The 21,274-nt window shown below is 39.7% G+C and overlaps 1 protein-coding gene across 4 annotated transcripts in view; it reads right to left on the minus strand.

Moving 5' to 3' along the window:
- Nucleotides 1-2,596: 2,596 nt before the first annotated feature.
- Nucleotides 2,597-21,274, minus strand: part of unc5b (unc-5 netrin receptor B) — a 67,588-nt gene continuing 48,910 nt past the window's right edge. For 2 of the 4 annotated variants that reach the window (XM_025005193.2, XM_017412801.3), the window contains 12 exons: nucleotides 19,504-19,671; nucleotides 18,899-19,063; nucleotides 15,687-15,719; nucleotides 13,550-13,744; nucleotides 12,785-13,153; nucleotides 11,879-11,966; nucleotides 11,438-11,612; nucleotides 10,784-11,023; nucleotides 7,571-7,720; nucleotides 6,863-7,027; nucleotides 6,593-6,771; nucleotides 2,597-5,143 (listed from right to left, as the gene is read on the minus strand). In XM_025005193.2, coding sequence (XP_024860961.1) covers nucleotides 4,978-5,143; nucleotides 6,593-6,771; nucleotides 6,863-7,027; nucleotides 7,571-7,720; nucleotides 10,784-11,023; nucleotides 11,438-11,612; nucleotides 11,879-11,966; nucleotides 12,785-13,153; nucleotides 13,550-13,744; nucleotides 15,687-15,719; nucleotides 18,899-19,063; nucleotides 19,504-19,671 — 2,093 coding nt within the window. In that variant the 3' untranslated portion in view covers nucleotides 2,597-4,977. The remainder of the gene's footprint in view (nucleotides 5,144-6,592; nucleotides 6,772-6,862; nucleotides 7,028-7,570; nucleotides 7,721-10,783; nucleotides 11,024-11,437; nucleotides 11,613-11,878; nucleotides 11,967-12,784; nucleotides 13,154-13,549; nucleotides 13,745-15,686; nucleotides 15,720-18,898; nucleotides 19,064-19,503; nucleotides 19,672-21,274) is intronic. The other 2 variants (XM_037973711.1, XM_037973712.1) reach the window with 2 other exon arrangements.

The following is a 21,274-nucleotide window of genomic DNA, read 5'->3' on the forward strand; positions in this document are numbered from 1 at the left end:
TCGACAGAGAAAAGCGACCTGCTGTTATTGTGAAAGTCACAAAAAAGTTCTCCGGCACGGCTTTCCACAATAAAAGCACGCTTTTAGGAATCACTGCATTCCCTAAAATATATATACCTAAAATTTACTTAAAGATAATATAAACCCTGTTTGCACCAGTTTTCACACGAAATCAATAAGTTTTAACAACCTTTTACTGATAAATTCACCACTTCACACTTATTAATTTTAACCTAATAGAAACTAAAGTTCGCACATCTATGTGTCAGGCTATACTTGAATACTTCAGTGTCTGTTCTGATAAGATATTTAAGTTTAGTCTTTGTGGTATGCAGGAATTTGGTTAGAAAAATAAACAACATTATTGAAAAAAACAATATGAGACAGACTCAAAATTCAGATTAAATGCCCAAATTTTGTCACACAATCCGATGAGAGAATTTTGAACTTCACTTGCAGGTAGCAAATTAGAGTATTACTTTCTTATAGTCTCCCACTAATAAAAATCTAACCATTTACTCGAGATGTACTTCGTAATGTTTGTAATAAATATTTTTTTCTGAACCAGCCAGAGTCAACTGTGCAAGAATCACATTATTTAAAGTACTCACAGAAAAATGGCAGTTTGTTCCTAAAAGTCAAAATGCTTAGTTAGAAACATAGATCTTAAGTTTTTAAATAAATAGCCGTTATGTGTGTAGATTTAGTTGGGGTTATTTGTTCTACCTACCAGGAGATGGGGCTATAGGACAACATAACCATAGTTGTTGTTTTTTTTTTTTTTTTTTGCCTTTCTTTAAAACAATTACATTCCCTATAATAAGAAAAAAAGTGAAAAATGGCAGGAGGCGATGTTGCTTTGTTGCCTGAAGAGAAAGCCTGCTGACTTCTGTCTTACTTTAACATTAATGAGGGGAAACTGGATTAAATTTAATAAGATCAACAATCAATAACCAGAAAGTGAAGTTGGTCAGACTCACAGCTTGACAAACTGCTGGTTCCTCTCCGACAACAGGAAGGACAAACAGCGGTGGATAATTACTCAAATAATACAAAATTGAAGTTCAGCACTGTGTAAAATTAGCTTTAAATATTCTATTGCAGTTCAAGTGTTCAAATATCTCCTAATTCTGCATCAGTCAACTCAAAATTTACTTTATAGTTTCATAATGGAGAAACAGAATGTGCTGTTACTGTTAAATTCAACATTTCCTTAGTATATTATTGTCCTGAGTGTCAAATTGTGCACTAAATGGTACCAAAAGCATTCTGTGTTGAGGTGAATGTGTTGCTGAGTCAAGGACGAAGGCAGCTCTTCCTCACCCATTTCACACATTCTAAAAGGTTTGGTCAAGTCATGCATTTAAGTGTTTCAAGTCAGTCCCCAATTAGCAGTGCATTAATTAATAAAGCAGGTGCAGAGCGTTGCCTCCCATTACAACCATGCTCGTTGCATTGCCACCAAAAAGGAAACTTACTGGGATAGTTGTTCCTGATAGAAGAGCCTAATCTGACAGGTCCCCACACATCCTGCAGTTATTAAAATTAAAAAGAAAAAAAAGAAGTTTGCGCTGTAAATGTGAATGCTCGAGTCAATCCTTGAAGGCCACTATTTGTGTCTCCAGGACCTGTTAATGTGAGGACCTGTCTCCCTGCCAGTTAAAAGCCTTCAAAGCTAAATGGAGCTAAAGAGAATTTCTCGGTGAGGTGTGAAGCAGAGGGTCAGGTTGAGGAGCTCCGCATTTTCAGATAAAATGGGCTGTAATTGATGAAACAGATGCCATTTAAAAGTAATTTTGCGCAACAGCACTAAGTGCCAAACTCGAGAAAAGCTTTTGAAGGAATGATGCTCGGCTTCACAACGGCTACCATCACCTGCTGCCAAAAAGCAAAGACAGGCGCTGAAGTTTTTTGCCCTTGTCTGTGTGTCTGTTACCAAAATCACTCATGAACCACTGGGCAAATTTTATGAAACATTCAGAAAATAATCACTGGATGGACAGATACAACTGATTAACTTTTGAGTCAACCTGATTCAAGATATTTACCGCAGCCAACTGGCCTCAAAAACACTATAATGACTAAAAGAGATACTGACCTACATACTCTGAGCTTTGACAGATATCTGTGTTTAAAATTTTGCAATTAACCATTTAGAGTCCACTTTGTCGATCTGTTAGCAAAATATTTCATGAACCACAATTCAAATTTTAATTAAACTCTGAAGAAATAATCACTGGATGTAGCTCTATAACTGATAAACCCAATTTAAGATGGCCACCACAGCCAACTAACATTAAAAATCACAAAATTGGCTACAACTCAGTCCGTTTTACAGATAATAAGACAAAATTTGACGTGGTAGTAGCCGAGGGTCATTCACAAAACATACTCTGAGCTTGACATCTAGCGATATTGGATGAGATTACATCGTGCTTTATTATCAAGGTTTGGCCAAAATGGCTACAACTTCATCATTTTTCAACATAAGATGATCCCAGTTTAAAAATTTGGCATGAAATGTGGAGGGTGGTATGCATTCCTTCAAGGATGATAAGTTTTTTATTGTGACTTAAATAAAACACACACACAACAGTGATGTTAAACTAAGAAATATAATTTATTGCATAAAAATTATATTTAGTGACAAGTAAGAAGGCTACACAGGTATTTACAATTGGTTCTTTACAGAGACAAAATAATGTCACTGAATTTTGTTTAGTTTTCTGTAAAAACGTCTGACTTCTTGAACAATGGCTGAGTTTGTCTTTTTGAAAGGAGCGACTTCCAAAAGCAGAAAATTATCCAGCGATATGGCCAACATATCCAGCAGATGCTCGAGAAATCCAGAAGAATAAACACTGTCGTCTACACCTAGCCGGTTTGTGTGAGAAGAACCGTCCTGCAGCGTTCAGGCATCCAGAGTTACTGAACTGGGTTCGGCCGGGTATTTTTCTTCACGGCAAAAACCTGCAGAGCACGAGCTCACAATGTTAGTCACGACTTGTGCTTGAGTCCATTGCGCCACTCTGTTTTTGTTTTTGTCGTTTATAGCATCCTCGGAGAGTGATCCAACTCTTCCAGGCAAGTTCAAGAATTCTTGCATGGACCAGCATGTCCACAAAAAAAAAACAAAAAAAACAACAGTAAATCACCCTTAGACCACTTAAGGATACAAAATCAAAACCCTGTCAATGTTCTGAGCTGAAAAAATAGAATTAACTCTTCCAGAAAACAAAAGACGTTGAAACGCTTCACTGTTCTTTTGTACTTGCATAGCACTTACAAAGAGAAAAAGACCGTTCTTAATAATATACACATTTTGTATGTGACCCTGTCCACACAAACCCATTCACGCACACACACATGCACACACACTTCCTTCATTCACACAAAACAGTGACATGACTCACTGCTGAAGAGGAGGGATACTGCCGGTGTTTTGGTTTCTGCCGTTTTAAACTTATTTTTGCTTTCCGGGAGGAGGAAAAAAAAAGTAAAACTCATAAAAATAATAAATTTATAAAAAGGCAAAATTTCTGTTTCCATCTAACAAATCAATAATGCAAACAGTTTCAGGATCTAACTCACAAAGCAGGCAGCTTAAAGGAAAGATCTTCAATCAAATTCAGAAAAAAAGGGGGGCAAAATGAGGAAGGTGGCCAGATTGCAACATAATTAATCTTGTGTCGAGGTAAATGAGTGTTTATGGTCCCTTGATGCCAAATAGATTCAAGGTAAGGCTAATTTATTCTATAATTATCTCTTAATAAAGCAAAAAGCCTCCAAAATTAACATTAAATTCACAAGGATCACCTCTTAATGCATTTTATATTTTCAATAGGTGCATAAAGTTTAAAAACAAGATAAACAGGATTCTGTTATCAACATAAAAAAACCCAAAACAATAAAAAGCAGCTCTAAAGATGCTCAAATGTTAAAACAGGTTTTGTGTCTTATACTGACGATGACAAAAGGGGGAGGGAAAAAATGCAATCCACAAATATGGATAATAAATTAAAGAGCGTTCCCCCAAAGGAAACTTTTTAAGGGATGATGCAGTTTATTCTCAGCAGATAGGAGAGCGGCAGAGCGATAGAGGAACGCGAGGGGAGATGAAAGAGAAACACCCCTGTGAGTCAGAACGATACGCTGAGGCTTTGAGGCATTTGTTGGTACAATAAAAAGAGTCAGTCAAGTTATCTGCCAATCCTGGAACAAACTTTGCAATTTAATCTCCTGCCACAAAGAAGAGGCTGCTATTTTATTTTTCTTTCGTTTTCTTTTCCAACCAAAAAAGATATGACTGAAACCTTGAGGGTTCGATTGCTATCCAGAGCAGTTAAGACTGCGTGTTTCAGACCACTTACTTTCTGGAGTGTGTGGCTGCTGTAGGCTGCAGGCGGGTCAGTTCTGCATGCCATTTCCTGCACAACCAGAGCAACAATGGAAAAAACAAAAGCCCCTGACATGAGGTGGGATGGAGTTAAGTCATGCACTTTCATGCTGCTACTGAAATCCAGGTAATCCCATGTTAGATTCGGGTTTTTGTGTGCTTCAGTATCTTGAATGCATGGATTTATTGTCAACATTAAAGCACTGTTTTTATTAATCAAAAATAAAGACAGTTTCAGCAGTTAAAGAATCTCTGCCTCACATTTGTCAGCTGATTTTACGCTCAGATTGGTTTTACGCTTTGCAGATGCAACATTCCTTAATCAGGTTGGCAGTCGGATGGCCTGAACAGGGATGGCTGATATGTGGCTACAGCAGCTGATCGCGGGTTACTGAAAAACAAGGTGAGCCAGAGGTAATACAGCACATGTGAAGCAACTGAAATGTTCTGCTGATGAGAGATTTGTGTCAGCGTGTGCATATTCATAGGCAAGTATTCTCATTTTCATCACTGCGGTGGGAAAAGAAAGGAAAAAAAAAAAGAAAAAAGAAGTCTTTCTTGCTCTTTTGTTCCTTGCCCAATCAACAATCCCCATCTGTCGTCATGACAACTAGCACTTCACTTTTGCCCATCTCCTCCAGAGCTGTCGCCAGAGAGACCAGGTCTGCATCACCTTGGTGACACGCTTCCCATAAGTCCAGCAGAACACCTGTGGGGCTGGGCTTTGTGGCAAAGTAGTTCAAATACCTGAGTGCAAGAAAGAAGTACTGATTAAAAAAAAAAAGATAACTAATAATGCTGAAAATACTGCGGGTAAAACTCGATTCTGACAGTTTTCAGATATCAAAGGGATAGTCTGGTCAAACAGTTATCAGTAGTTACAATGTTATCAGTCATAGAGCATGGAGAATGGAGGGCAAAAATCTTTGTCCAGGTTAGACTCATGGCAGGAGAACAAGTGCCTGTTTTATTCTGTCTTTCGTGCTTATAAACCCACTTTTGGATGGCATTGTTTTATTTAGTTTGCTGCTGTTTTCTCAGCCAAACAACATCCATGTTTCTAGGAAAAGGTGTGTGTGCTGAGCATACAGGTCGCAAACATCATTTTGTTGGTGCTGAGGCTGCTAAATGTATCAGTCCGACTGATCAGCGCGTCAAGTCAGTCCAAATGTTGGTCAACTCCTGGCGGTCTGATACATTCAGCAGCGTCAGGACGCTGGCATGATAAGATGCTCAGCACAAGTACGTGTGTGAAGCAGCAGGAACATTGTTGAGTTGAGAAATCAGCAATAAAGTAAATAATCGGTGTCATGCATAAGTGTAGAGGTTTAATATTAGCCCATGTGGCATTCTTTCACACCAGTATGTTGTTTTTGGAAAGAGTTGTTTCATAAGCCTGAAAAATTATTAAAAAATGGGTCCAAGTTTGGTTCGCCATTAGCCTAGCCTGGAGGAAGACTTCCTGTTCTGTGACTGATTAATGGCTGATAAGGTACTAACTATTAGAGATGCACCATTACCACATGTTTTCAAACCGAGTACAAATACTTATATATGAGTACTTGCCGATACCGAGTAGAGTACTGATAAATGTCATTACACTTCTTATAATTACTTTGAAAATGTGTTTGAAAATCAGGGGGGCTTATTTTTCCTGTTTACTCCTCAAACAGAGCCATTACCCACAGCCCCCATTGGTGAGTGGAGAGATGGTCGAGAAGCTCGTCCTCAGATCCATGTATTCCCAGAGTTTTGTTCACAAATTCATTGAACTCGACGTCCTATTAATTTTCTTGATGTTTGAACAAACTGCTCGTGTTCAAAGGGCTCGATTTTGTCCTTCCTCTTCACAACTTTGCTGAGCTTAATTTGCAATTTACTTTACTTTTGTTCAGTTTGAAATACCTCAGCATGGCTTGTTCTCAGCAAACAACTTTATGATGTATTACCACCTCCAACAGGTAAGGAATGTGGGTCACGACAGAAAACTAAAAAAACAAACAAACAAAAAGCTCTTTCTCTACCACCTGACTGCTCAGCTGAGAGATCAACACCATAAACTGGTACTGGGTGATGTGGTACTGGAACACGCACACGATACTGGAATCAGTGCATCTTTACTATTGATTACTATATGACAGAACACCACTTCAAAAATGACCAGACTATGCCTTTAACGTGTGAGATGAGGCAGACCTGTCAAAGCCCAGACTGCGAGCCAGGAGCCTCCAGTCACAGCCCCGAGCACTGGGAGCATCCAAACTGGCGCAGATCTTCTGGCGGATGGAGTCAGGTAGGCGAAAGGCATAAGGTCCCACTTGAGAAGAAGGTAGGCAGGAGCTTCCTGAGGGGAGCGGCGAGTGTGGCGGGAGAGTCTGGTTTACCAGAGACAGGAAGACAGAGCAAAGACATGAGCTTCACTGCAGCTTTCGGTGTGTGTGCACGAAACTAAGTTGTGACCGTTACCTCCTGGATGTCCGTGTGCAGCTGAAATATCTGTCCCTCCCCTTCCACCTGTCGGACACAGATCTTACAGGCGAGCTGCGACACGGCCAGGCTGGCTCTCTCCAGGCTAAAGGTGCAGTGCAAGGGTCTCTGACTGCCGCTCCAGATGTGATAGAAGGGGATCTCCTGTCCCAAAAAGACGAAAAGCTAAGGCAAAGGTTCCTATACTTTTGTCTTCAGCGGCACAGTTTCTATTCAGCGTTGACAGTGTGCTTTATTTCGAGCTTTTTCAGATTTATTTCCAAAGCACACAGTCTATAAATTAGAGTCACTATCAGAGTTTCCTGTTAGGTTTTCCAGAACAGGGTCAGAATGTAAACTCAGCGCTGCAGAAGAGAGAAAGCAGCAGAGGCTGTTTACAGCTGCTGTAAATGTTATGACGACTGTTTTCACAGAGAAAAGAACTAATATATTTATTGAAGTATTTATTTGAAATCATGAATACTTTGATTCATGCTGTTTTTATGTTTATGTGGTATTGCTCGTTAATAAAGTTTGGCAATATCTTCCACAACTTTTACTCTTTGTGCTTTTTTTTTCTACAGAAACTGCAGATGATCAGCCGGACTGACTGATGTGCTTTTCAGTGCAACATTATGCTTCATATCTGCCTCATGAACAAATATACACATATTTTAAATGCACAGACTGTATGTTGTATTTAGCCACCTGGTACTTGGCCAGAAGTTTGCTTCTCCAGTAGGTGTGAGGAATGTCGTGGATGGACAGGCGGAGATTGTGGTAACTGTCTTTGAAGAGCAGCGGCTTGGGGTCTTCTAGCAAAACTCCACCCAGACTCCTCTCCAGATCCAGCACGTCCTGCGCACAGGAAGAAGACAAAATTAATTTAAAATTAATTCAGTTTATTTATATAGCGCCAATTCACAAAGAAAGCCATTTTGTGGCACTATACAAAAATGCAAATCCAAATGATGTCAAATTACATAATGATGCAGATTCAGATTCAAATCCAATTACATAGTCAATCAGTTGTGATCAAAATAGTTTAATCCAATTACAATAAATTAGAACCGGATATAGCATATAATAAAATGCCAATAAGCAAAACAAAACCTAAGGACAACAGCAAATTGCTTTAAATCTTTGCTATGATGCCATTTTGAGGAAGCAGTGGTTGGCAGGCGACAGTGGAGAGAAACGACTCTATTTTAACAAGAAGAACCCTCTAACACAGGGGAGTTAAACTTAGTTATACAGGAGACCAAAAATAAACACTTGGTCCTAGCCAAGAGCAGTTATTTTTATTGAAAAAAATATAAATTACCTTTGGGTTTTATATGTCATATGTCAACCTATTTAAATACAAGTTACCTATTCCCAGAATTTAATGTAAAATTTAGAACACACATAACTTAATGAATAAAGAAAAAAGATTTTAATTCATGTCCTATTCCTTACTCTTTATCAACAACTTTTTCATTCATAAATTCTTACTTTTAATTTCTCACTTTATCACATTCCATCAAATAAAAAAAAACAAAACAATTTTTGACATTGGACTTTGAAATAATTAGAAAATACAGAAAAAAATAATTGAAGTAGAATCTATAGCTTTTGATTAACTAAAGTCAGACACCCGACTTCTTTTCCCGGCTGCAAGTTCATCAACAAGAATTGATGTCAACAAAGGGCCAGACTTGGCCCACAGACCTTAAGTTTGACACGTGCATTAAACCGTACGTTTCTGTTTGCTGTCTTAGCTGATTAACACGTCATGTGATTTCACTAAAAAGATGTTATAAGTGATATAACCACACTGAGTCTGGTTTTAACATTTGATGCTCGTGTTATTATTAGCATGAGGTTTGATAGTTTTTTTTTAATATTTTGACTTTTGTTAGAGTCATAGACATTCAGTATTAGAGCACATAGATTTAATTTGTAATAGTAAAGAGGATCTGAAGAGCTGATAGAGACTGTGTGGCCCTCCTGCTCAGAGTCACAACAGAATGAAGATTCATAGTGTTATTAATCAGAAACAAACCTTAACAATTTCACACCTCTTGCCGGTTATTGTACATGTTTAATCTTTACGATATGTTTTCATTATACGTTTGGACTTTAAACACTCTCATTAATCAAGCTTTTTGTTTAAAAATGTCTTTTTTGTTTGCTTTTTGTGATTCCTAAAGCAGTGCATCCTAACTAAACCTGTGGTTATTACAATATTTATTTCCCATATGATGAAATGTGACAATATAACAATATTTTAAAGCTACATAACAAAAACATCTATAAAGGTTTCGGGGGTTCTATTGCTTGTGTTTGTGGAGAATAAATTATAGCATACAAAACATGAATTTGAATGTTTCAGCTTATTTTTTTTTTTTTTGACATTCACAAATTGTAGAAGTGCTCTCCTAAATCAGTGGATAACTCTTAGCATTCAAACTATAATTTCTGTGTTTTCAGAGAAATAAAACGTGGAGTGCTCAGACATTCAAAAGACTGTAATGAAGAGGCTCTTTGGAGGAAAACAAAAAAGTTCAACATAAGAGGAAGTCTTGCAGCCTTTTAGCAAGTACAAATCTGTTAATTTGTTGTCCGTTTCATGATGAGAATTTTAAAATCTAAAATAGGGGGTCCCCAAATGGAGGATCCAAACCCAAATCAAGTCTTATTGGGACCATAATCAGTCGAATTAAATTATTTAAAAATATATATACATTTTTTACTTGCCCACATTTTCCTGTATTCATGATAATTTATTTTTGGCAGCTCAGCTTTAACCCACATTTTTGGTAATACCTGAGAGGCGGTGCAGCTTTTTGGGCATTTATGGTAATTCATTTTTGGTGACGCAACTTTTCTAGCGTTTACTATAATTCCCATGCCTGGACGGCAGTTTCTCTCTGCAGAGAGAAGATCTCAGCTCATGCACAGGCATGAAAAGACAAAGTGGTAAGTGAAGAAAACTAGCATGGCTGTCACCAGAAGAGTATAAATAATCTGGACCTTTGCAAGAGAAAGAACCCTTTAGGCAGACCTTGCTGAATTTTAATTTAAGACCACTAATCTAAAGTATTTTTTTCATGTTATAAACTGAAGGGTTTCAACTCATGAACAGAAGCATAAAATATCTTTTTCAGGGTGTAGTCACTGACACAGCAGCATTTTAGTCGATGCAGGAGGGCTACAAACACCTTGTGCCGTATTCATAAAGCTTCCTGGTACAACAAGTTCCTCCTGGGGTACAAATCAAATTAAATTTGTAGAAATATAACATTATCTTAGAATTTTACTCAAGTGGCTAACACTAGATCCTTGTAAAAACTAAAGTTACTCACAAAGCATCTTTACCCTTCAGAGACCTCCAGGAAACAGCTAGGAGTACGGAGGCGGGTTTTTAAGAGGCTTAAGAGTCTCATAAGCAGACGAGGGAAACTCTGATGGAAAAACAGAGGTGGGAGGAAAGTTCTCCGGATGCAGAGAGATACCGAGTTAGTGAAGCGCTGCAGATGAGATCACGCAGAGATAATGTTTGTGCTCGATTCTGAGAGAGACGCAAGGCGAGAAACTATACCATTAGAAATAAAAGTGATCGAAATGATAAGATATTCTGCAAAAACAATAAAATAAAAGAGCAGAAGTGATGAATTTGAAAATGTTTTGTGACCTGTTTGCTAATTTAAGTAAAAGTAATCTGGTTGTTTGCTTATATTTGGTAGGTTTCCATCCCAACCAGCACCAGTATTTCTACTGACTGGACAGCAATCCCAAAAATGAATGAAAGCTGAGATTTTCTTTAAAAAGAAAAACTGAAACAAACACAACCATAAACATTTAGATTCGGAGAGTTGAAAAGGACAGATTAATGAAGGCACTGAGACTGAACCAGATGCAGGAAGACTCGAGCGGCACCTTGAGCGCATGCGGGGTGTCATGGATACAGTAGATACGCAGACTGTAGTCCAGGGAGAGGCACGGCGCTCGGGGGGCGAACAGAGCCAGCTGCAGGCGTTTACAGGCAGGTCGCGGAGGGCAGGACTGGCCCACAAGGCCGTACGTTCCCAGCTGCTCCATGAGAACATGACAACACTCCTCTTCCAGCTGCAGGTAGCACGGAGATGACAAAGTCTCCTCTCCTACCGTCAGCACCTCCTGAGAAAAGATTGGATTCAGTGTCTGTCAGTAAGAGTAGATCCATGATTTTAATCTAATTTCAAATTAAAGTTTTACTATATAGTTATCAATAATTCCAGCTTTATCGGCCGTGATATCAGTCACAAAGCAAGGAGTATGAAGAAAGAGGAAAAAGTCTTTGTCCAGGTTAGGATAATGTAACGTTATGTCACACCAGTATGTTATTTTTAAGAAAGTTTCATAAGCTTCAAACGTTATTAAAAAACAGGCCCTTTTTTGATAGCCGTTTGCCTAGCCTGGACAGAAATGTTTGCACTTTTCTCCAAACTCTGTGCTCTATATGAGGTAATGCCTTATGTAGCTGATAAGGTACAAACTATTATTAACTATCTGACATAACATCCCTTCAAAAATGACTGGAATATCTCTCACCTCCCATGCACCCTGGTGGGTTTGTGTTTTTAGCGTGAGGGTCCAGTCTGGTGTTGGCGTGTCTAACTGGGCGCAGTGAGGCAGAGTAAGGACCACAGGCCGGTTCAGCAGCATCCCAGATGGACCACAGCTTACCACAGGACTGAGTACGGTCTGACTGCCCTCAGACGGCAACCTGCAAACATCAACAACGCACGTTTGAAGCCAAATATCACACACCATTTATTAAAAAAAAGGTAATTGTCACGAATACCCTGAATTTGTTCAAATTTCCGAACACGAGGGAGGGAGATAAGACAGGAAAAGCCCTCAAACAGTGTTTTCACAGCAGCGAGTCTCACATCGGAGACGTTACTGATTGAGGTGAGAAAAAGGTCTGTTCTGCCCCGTGGCTGCGAAGGGAGCGAGAGGAATAAAGGAATAAAGATGAAGGACACTCACGTTGTTTTGTCCCACTTGTTAATAATGAGGTACATCTCGTAGAACTTCCCCTGCGGGATTGTGCCGGGCGGGACCAGAAGACTCACACCTATGGGACAGAAATGCTGACTTGTCTTATGTGTAATCAACATAACATAAGATTGACTCTGAGAGGAGATGAATTCAGGTTTCTGAAGGGTCAAGGGGAGCAATCGCTCCTTCTATAAATTTAATTGGTACTTTCTTAAATTCACAGCATATGTTAGGTGATCAGTTCTGAACATGGATTGACAATAAAAAAGGTATGCAACATGTTTTTAGCATAAATTTACTTTTTGCTTACCTAAATAATCTAAATAATATTATTTAATGCAAAAGAATTGCTTAAAAAAGCAATGTAAAATGCAACGTTTAAGTTGTTTATGCACTTTCAGGGTTTTTTTATCCCGATTGTCCCCATGATTGCGACCTAGACACTGACAAACAAAATGGCGGTATGAATATACAAAACGGCTTATTGATCTAACATTAGGTGTGGCAGTAGCTGAAAGTCTTCCTCAACACATACTCTGAGAACAATATAAAACAAGATATTTGCGTGAATTCGGGCCTGTAATGTGCTGGGCAGTATGCATTTTTTCAAGAAATGCAATTTTCAGTTATGATTATGAATTTAAGAGAGGAGAGGACAAACTTTAATGTGTTGAGTAAATACTGTCCTGTTTTAATATCAACTGTAAGGTAATAAAATGAAAGTAGGCCTAAATCCGAAGCTGATTCCCCACCTCCCATATTGTAGTATTTTTCAAATAGCCTATATTTGACAATAGCTTTTATTTCTGTTATGGCTTTTGGTTTTGCCATTCCAGATGGTCCCCATCTGTCCACCTCTCTGAAACCTTTCTGGAGGCGCCCCTGGGGTTTTACCTGTGTTAGGGATGGTAAGACGTCCGCCCAGACTTCCCAAGGTGGCGCTGGTGCTCAAGCCCGGCTCTCTGGACAGAGTGTGGCTGTGAAAGTCTCGCTCTCTCCCCACGGTGCCAACAGATTTCAGGCTCAGGATCTCCCCGTCACCCAAGCTCATGTCCGCTGGCAGCTCCAGAGAGGACAGGGTAGAGGAGTTGTACACCTTGATTTTGAGACTGGGGAGCGGGTCCAACAAAGGAGAAGTGGTCATGGGGATTTTGTGAGGGCTGTCGCTGACCCCCTGCGGCAGGGAGAAGAGCGGACCCCGGAAAGTGCCTGCTGTGGCTGTCAGATCAGGTGGAGCTGAGGAATGCAGAGGGTGGGGGTTATCTGTGAAAAAGACAGCAGAGAGGAAAAAAAAACGGCTCCTCTTATCAGGAGAAATGACACCGGCAGGGCGGAAAGTGCTCAGAGAGACACGAGTGAAATGGATTAATGCTGCTAATTAATATTTGATAGCAAGAGCAGGAGAAAGGACACCCTGACAAATGCCTTTAAATGTAAAAGATGTGATGTGAAGAGGAATGGGGAGTTGACTGAGGAGATAATGGTACATGGGATTTCATTTATGGCCTGATTATATGCAGCAACATGGTAGATATGACATAGTGCTTCTTTTTAAATAAGTAGTCAGCAAAAAATAAATAAAAATCAAGCCAAAAACAAACACCAACATTTATAAAAGATAAACTGCACGTTTGTGTGTTTCAAAGCGTGTGAGCTCACCCTGTCTCGGAGGCTTGTAGTTGCCTGGGTGGAACGCTGCAGTAAGGGCTGATGAGGAATCGGTGATGTCTCCGTGGAGATGGCGGCACCGGCGACGGTACGCCAGCACGCCCACGCAGAGCGCCATTATGATACTCAGCAGCAAAGCCACCACCAGGCCAGTGTACACCGCTACACCCATACCTGGAGGAATGGCTGAAAGGAGGGCGGAGAGGCAGACGGTCAACATGTCAGAAAGTCCAGAAAACGAGACATGATACTACCGTAAAACGAATTATTGCAGTTCAAGACAATGCTGAAACTACTGGTTCATTCAGGTGTTTATTATAAGAATAAAAAGCAGCTATGATTAGTTAGTAATATCACTTTGAGCTCAGAGAAACTGCGATTGCACATTCTGCAAAAAATAGTCAAGTCTGAAGTGAAACACTGAAATGGAGCTTCATGCAATCAGACAGATGTCTGTCAGCTTCTGAAGAGACAATAAATTAATCCACGTTTATCAATATTTACACTGAAGAAAACCCATGGTTTTTGTTGCTGATAAAATTAAATTTAATTCTAGCACAGGGGTCCCCAAAATGATCCTGGCCCAAATGAAGGAGAAACAACAGACTTCATTCCACGCACAATTTTTGTACTTGTACACATTTCTCCGCATTTACGGTAAATTATTTCAGGCAGTTCAGCTTTTCTAACATTTGCGATGATTCATTTTAGGTGACGCAGCTATTCTACGATTTATAGCAATTTATTTATTTTAGGCAGCACATTTTGTATTTACAATAGTTTATTTTGAAGCTGTGCAACTTTTCTAGCATTTACGGTAACTAATTTTACGGAGCACAGCTTTTGTACAATTTACAGTGATTCACTTTAGGTGACACGGTCTTTCCAGCATTTATGGTAATTCATCTGGCCCACAATTTCTTTCTGCTTCTCTCTGCAGAGAGAAAAACATCCTGCCAACCCACGAAGAGGTACAGGCCTGAAAAGACAATACAGTGAGTGAAAAAAACTACCCCGGTTGTCACTAAAAGAGAATTTAAATATAGTATATACTATATGTTCTGGACCTTTGCTAAAGAAAGATTTCTTTAGGTAAACCTCTCTGAATTTTAACCTCTGCTCGAGCACATGCTCTCAGTGTTTTATTTAGGAGATAATTAGTGTCTCATTGATTAACAGCTCCTCCTGGTAAGCAGGGACTCGTAAACTAAAAATAAGTCCGGGTGGCAGTGAGGTGAGGGGGTAACTTGGCCCTGAGTTCACCTGCTCCCTGTCGAGTGCCCTCCTTCTCTCCTGCTGGGTGACTGGCTCTGACCGGTCAGCAGGCTCTTCACTGCCTGCTTAGCCCAGACTCCCCAACGCTGACCCAACCCTGACACGTGAGCCAGTCACACCAGAGCAGAAACGAGGCAAGAAGACAGAGAGCACAGTTGGCAGGAGACAAAGAAACTGGGGGAGAACACAAATAAAAAAAAAGAAGGCGTAGACAGGCTGGATGCACAGAGGAAGAGAGTGCTCGATGAGAAGCAATTTGGCAAAAAGGACAGGAAGGAGGAAGATAAGGTTGTGATTTGTTGAAAGGACAGAGGGGTTATAAGTGCGTTGAGGAGGAGAGAGGAGATAAGAGTGGTGAAAGACATCGCAGAGCAGCAGAACGTGTGGAGGAGAAGAAAGCCGGAGGCAGGCGGGCTGGCAGAAGGGAGCTCCGGTGCTCACGTGGCGAGATTGAACCAAATCCGACAGCCGTCCGCACTTATTACCAGAAACGGAACAACGGCAAATTAGGATGCATTACTGTGGCTACTCTCTTCCTGAGCCCACATCACATTAAAATAAACGAATTAGCATCACACCAAATGTAAATTAAATCACAGACGAACTGAAAGTCAGTGATTTATTTTATTTTTTACCATCTTATATCTTATGGATCATTATGCCAACGTTTATAAGGAGGGGAGGCCTGTCTTCACTGAACTTAATCTGAGATGACACAAAATGCCCCACACACAGATGTTAGGGCTCTGCATGTGCGCGTACACACACACACACACACACATATAAAAAACACAAAGACAAACAGTCTGAAGCTGTGAAAGAGTCAAAGAAAGTCATGGGAAGGTGAACTTACGATGGCTTGTATGTTCAACTGAGATCTTTTTATCTGTTTGAACAAGAGAAAAAAAAACAAGAGAAGAAAGGAAAAGGAAACAAAAACATAAAAATGGATGGACTAGTTGTTATGCAAATGAAAAATACAATATAAAAAAAAAAAAAAGTAACTAATTTCTTAGCAATATAAAAACAAAAGAGTAAATAAAATGTGTAATTATCAGCAGGTAAATAAATTTAAAATGAACAATAATCAGCTGATGTGTGTCATTGTAGAATGATGTTTTGCTGATGTTTTATCAAAAGAGAAAAACAGCTAATTAAAATGATTGTTAAAGTGAATAATGTGTCATTTGGATGAAAGTAACTAAGTTAAAGGGATCATTCAGATAAATTTAAGTGGGGTTTTGTGAAAAGGTTACGAACAGTTAGTATCTTACTTGTTGTAGAAAGCTCTTTGAATGATGTCAGATTGGAGAAATAGTTTAATTCTGACCAGATTGATGAGCTAATGGCTAGTCCATACACAACCAAGGCCAAAGTTTGTTGCTGCCATTTTAAAAGAAACTCAAATCTTCAAATTTTCTTTATGATTAATGTGAATGATAGTTTAAAGACCTTTACACTGTCGGTTTCTCAACATATGATTGCTTACATTCAATCCTGTGAAAATCTGCAGGCACAAATAGCAGCAGCAGCTAGCTGTAACACTTCCGATTCGGCCTGGGAGACTTCTGGAAGGAATATCTTAAATTTCTGCCAAATTTAACAAAAGTGTAAAGGGTTAAATTATTCTTTTTTGTTTTTTAACTGCTATGAAACGTTTGAGAATGGAATTGTTTTAAGATGCCGTCAATCCACTTTAGCCTTGGTCCCAGTCAGACTAGCCATTAGCTCATTAACCCTGCCAGGATTGAACTCTATTTCTCCAAACTGAGATTATTCAAAGAGCTACCTACAACAGTTGTTCACTTCCAGACCCGTGTGTTTGTGTGGTACACGTGGAAACCAAATAGATAGAAACAATCCCTTTACACACCCTGCAGTGTAGATTATCACCTTAATCCTATAAAAAATAATCACTTTTCCAGATGGAAGTAGTTATTTCCCAGATAACACTAATGTGAATCATAACTGAGCGTTTGAAGAATATCAAAACCATCTTTCAGGATTGTGTCATTTAGCAGCTTCTCAAATCAAATAACTTTTTCTCCATAGCATCATCAAAACACTGAATGGTTTCCCTGAGTTTGCCATTCGTCCAATTGCAATTAGAACCGACCAGGATGCTATGAAGATGATGGTTTGTGATGTCTCAGAGCATTTTACGTTTATGACTGCGGTGTTGCATGAAATGAGCTGAAGGAAGGGAGCTCCTATTATTTGATCATCAGGAGAGCTTGTGACCACAGAATAATCATTTTAACATACAGAGGAAACACTAAATGCATATTTATTGCTCGGCCCCGAAGGCTAGAGGTGATAATGTTTTTGCTCGTGTGTCTGTACAAGGTTGTTTGTTTAGCAAACAAATCTCTTCAACTACTGAACAGATTTTGATGAAACTCTCAGAAAGTAATCACTGCACATCTTCAACTAGTAAACTATTGGAGTCAACTTGATTTAAGACGGCCTTCACAACTAATCACATTTGGCATACAGAAAAATGTCTATCGCCCAGTCAGTTTTACAGATATTGAGCTAAAACGTGGTGTGGTAGTAGTCAAGTGTCCTCCACATTACATCATTTGAGCAGCAACAGATCTCGAAACATCTGTGTTTAAAAGTTTGGTTAATTATGTCAGATCTTGTGTGTCTGATGGGTTTAAAACATAGTTTTGCTCTAAGTGTGCTTATAAAATACAGCCTGTGATTCCAGGGGGTTTGTCTGTTGGTTTGGATGTGTCAGTTTGGGACTTGCATGATGTTGATTTAAAGTACGTACATAAACATGTCTCACTTCCTTTGTGGATGTGCAACTCTGAGACTCTAATGCACTGTCAGCTGGATTCTTCCCAGCTCATCACAGGCAGCACATTGGGCATCAGTGTGAGTCTGACTCACTCTCATATGCTCTTCCCCGTGCTAATTTCTCGACTTGGCCATGTCATGCTCACTTCCCACTCGATCCGTTTTCCTGGCCGTCGTTTGCTCCGTCTTTCTTTTTCTTCACTCCCCCCCCTTTCCATCTGTGCTTTTAAGATCTGGATCAGTTGCTGTCTCTCTTTGTGAAGCTAAAATTTTCCTCTTGAATCATTTGTCTGCAACTTGAGTTGGCCTTACTTTCATCTCTCCACACATTCGCTCTTTTATTATGGTGCTGTGGCCTAACACCTTGAGAATACACGTTACACAAACGGACAGAAAAAGAAGCTGTGAAAAGCAATAAAATGGCGAACTAGGAGCAATTAAATCACTGCTGAGGACTTTTTATATCCTGAAATGGGCAACCACCTGAAGCACAAAACAGGTTTTTAGTGAATGAACACCTTTGGATATATTTATCTTTCAGATATTAGACAGTTGAACTGTTTGAATCAATGAATTAAAGGTCGGAGGGAAGAATTTCTTTACATGATATTGAGCTGAACACTTTCCCTGGCTTGATATTTACTGAAAAATTGCTTCTATCAATTAAAGGCCTGTAATTCCTTGAAGGAATGCATATCCCCTGCTGCTTTTTATGAACAGGTTTGAATTAAAGATGGCTGCCACAGCCACATATTGCAAGATGTGTTAATGCTCAGAGTATGTGTTGGGGATGACTCTCAGCTACGTCCACACCATATTCTAGCTCAATATCTGTAAAATTATTAGTAAAATTCTTATTTAAATAATTAGTTATAGACATATTTGTATTGGCTAATGTTGCTTAGCTGTCGGGGCCATCTTGAATTGGGGTGACTTCAAAATTTATTCAGTTGAGGATGTTTTTTTTAATGATTACTTTCTGAGAGTTTCATTAAAATTGGTCCAGTGTTTCAAGAGATATTTTGCTAACAGATACACAGGGTTGAAAGAACTTCTCCAATAGCTAGAACTTGGAATATGTGTTAAAGATGACACCCAAACTTAATCAGCTGTAGATGTCCATCCTATGATTACTTTCTTAGACTTTTATTCAAATCTGGCCACTGGTTCATGAGATATTTTGCTAACACACACACAGACAGGGGGCAAAAACCTTATCGCTCCGCTTTCGGGCGATAAAAAGAAAAAAGTAAGACCTACTTCTTGCACAAAGCCCCTCTGTGCAATTTTTGCTCTCCATCATGCTTCCACTGCAGTGCTTTCCCCCATTTATAGGTGGGGGGGCTTGGCACTCGCGGCTGCGCCAGTGTGTGCACTCCGTCCCGCAGGCGGACCACTTTGCCCACTCCGTCCAGCCTCCGTCCACTGCAATCACAGCAGAGAAGTGAGTCATTTTAGCGCCCGATAGTTCCATCAGTGCAGGTAAGCGGGAGATTCGGCGTGGCGTTCTCATGGCATGTGATGTGATGGCTGGAAGTGTCTCCTTTTTCTTTTCTTTTTTTTTGCAGTTTGCTGCTTTTGGAGTCAGGGTACTCTGACTCACAGCAAAGCAAAAAAAAATTGTTGGGAATGATTCGTGATTGAAACATTGTGGTGTGTTCCTTCCTCTAGCAGCAACAATTAGGAGAAAATGTTCTGTTAAAAGTGGTTTTCTTTCCCAAGACTGGGAGAAATTAAGAGACTAAGAGGGACAAAAAAAGCTTTAAAAGGTTCATCTTCACTCTGGTGCTCACCACATATTGCACCATTAGCATTTTACCTGAAGATATTTTATTAAACACATATGATTATACCCTGTTTTTTACCTGGGCACAGTGTGGTGCAAGTTACTCTCTGCACTGGTGGGCCCTCACAGAAGGCTCCTCCATTCAGAGGGGCCGGATTGGTGCAGCTGCGTGTTCGCCGTTGCCAGCCCCGCCCACAGCGAGCGTTACACTCTGACCATTCAGTCCAAGAAGACCAACCTCCGCTCACTGACACAGAGACACACAGACAGGAAGAGACTTTCAGTCGTCCAAACTTATATGCATCTTGTTCGCCTGCTTGTTTTTTTTTTATTGATTTCTTTAAATAGTTGTTTTACCAGGGTGGAATGATTACACAACATTCAACAAGAGTTGAATGTTGTCAGATAATATACATACAAGCTTAAATGTATCCATATCTTCCCCTAAATCTTTTAATAAATGGTGCTTGACAAAGCCAAGGGCTATTAACTTTGCGTTAGTGATTATGATTGATTGCAGATGGCGGTTTCCGTTTGCCCACAACAAAAACAAAAGTGTTTGACAGCACTCATTGGATTGATTAATACTCATCTGTCCCCCTGAGATGAAAGAAAACTGATCAGGAACCACCAAAGCTAAAGACTGATGGAACACCATCAGTTACCAGAGGACCAATGGGCTGAGATGGTGCCGACCGAGACAGAAGCTCCTGCTTCAAGCTCGACTGAAACCTGCAACTGCCCACATGGACAAACCAAATGCCTGATAGAGAAAAGTTTGAAAGTTAGACGAGACAAAGGTGGAGCTGTTTGGCCACAATGAGAAGAAATGTGCTTGGAGGAGTCAAAGTGTGTTAGGATCTGTGCCTTTTCAGTTATGTTTTGTCATCTTTTGTGTTCGATTTTTTGATTATGTTCTGTTTATGAGATCTGTAGTTCTGTTGGCTTCATGGGTTCTGAGTTTGTGTTCAGTTTTGTTCCCTGTGTTTTCATTTGTGATGTTTGGTTTTCCTCCCTGAGTTACCTGCCTCCTCCTGCTCTCTCAGTCACACCCATCCTCACCTGTTCTTGGTTTACAATTAGTCACCTGTGTCCAATTCCTCATCAGTCCTAGTCTATATATTCTGGTTCTTTGCTTTCCATTGTTGCAGTTATGCACTGTTTGGATCTACTCCCGAGTTCAACTTAGTTTTGCTGCCATGTCAGCCTTTTGTTTTTGTTAATAAATCAGTTTATTCTTGAGCTCTTTGTGTAAGTCTGCGTTCTGGGTCCAAATCCCCCATCCAACCTGATAAAGTGAAGCTTTTAAACCTTTTAAACTGTCAAGCATGGTGGTGGTAGCATCAGGCTGTGGTACTGGTGGATTGCAGAGAGTGGCTGCTTCAACTTTACCTTAAATCAACAGCTAGACAGTTAAAACTGGGACACAGCTGGCTGTTCTAACAGGACAATAAACCCAAACACACATCAGAACCGCTTTCTGATTGGGGGGGGGGGTATTATGTATAATTTCGAACCTGTGTGGATTAAAAGAAAACCTACAATAAATTCAAACTTGTGCACCCAAATTCCTGTTTTATCATTGAAGTTGTATGTTGTATATTCATTCCACCCTAAAAAAACAAACGGTTCAAATAAATAATTTAAAGTTAAAAATTTTACGACATTCATGTTCATTATGAGCGGATATAAACTTCTGACTGTTACTCTACCTCAAAATAGAAAAAAGCTTAAAAAGCTGCTCAAATGTCAGCTTTGAGATGATCAGATTATCACTCGACATTGTGAGCTGCTAAACCAAGGAACACAGGGATGATTCCAGGAGCCCACCGCCCAAACATCTCAGGAAA

Source organism: Kryptolebias marmoratus, linkage group LG22 (genome assembly GCF_001649575.2).
Source record: "Kryptolebias marmoratus isolate JLee-2015 linkage group LG22, ASM164957v2, whole genome shotgun sequence".
Lineage (NCBI taxonomy): Eukaryota > Metazoa > Chordata > Actinopteri > Cyprinodontiformes > Rivulidae > Kryptolebias > Kryptolebias marmoratus.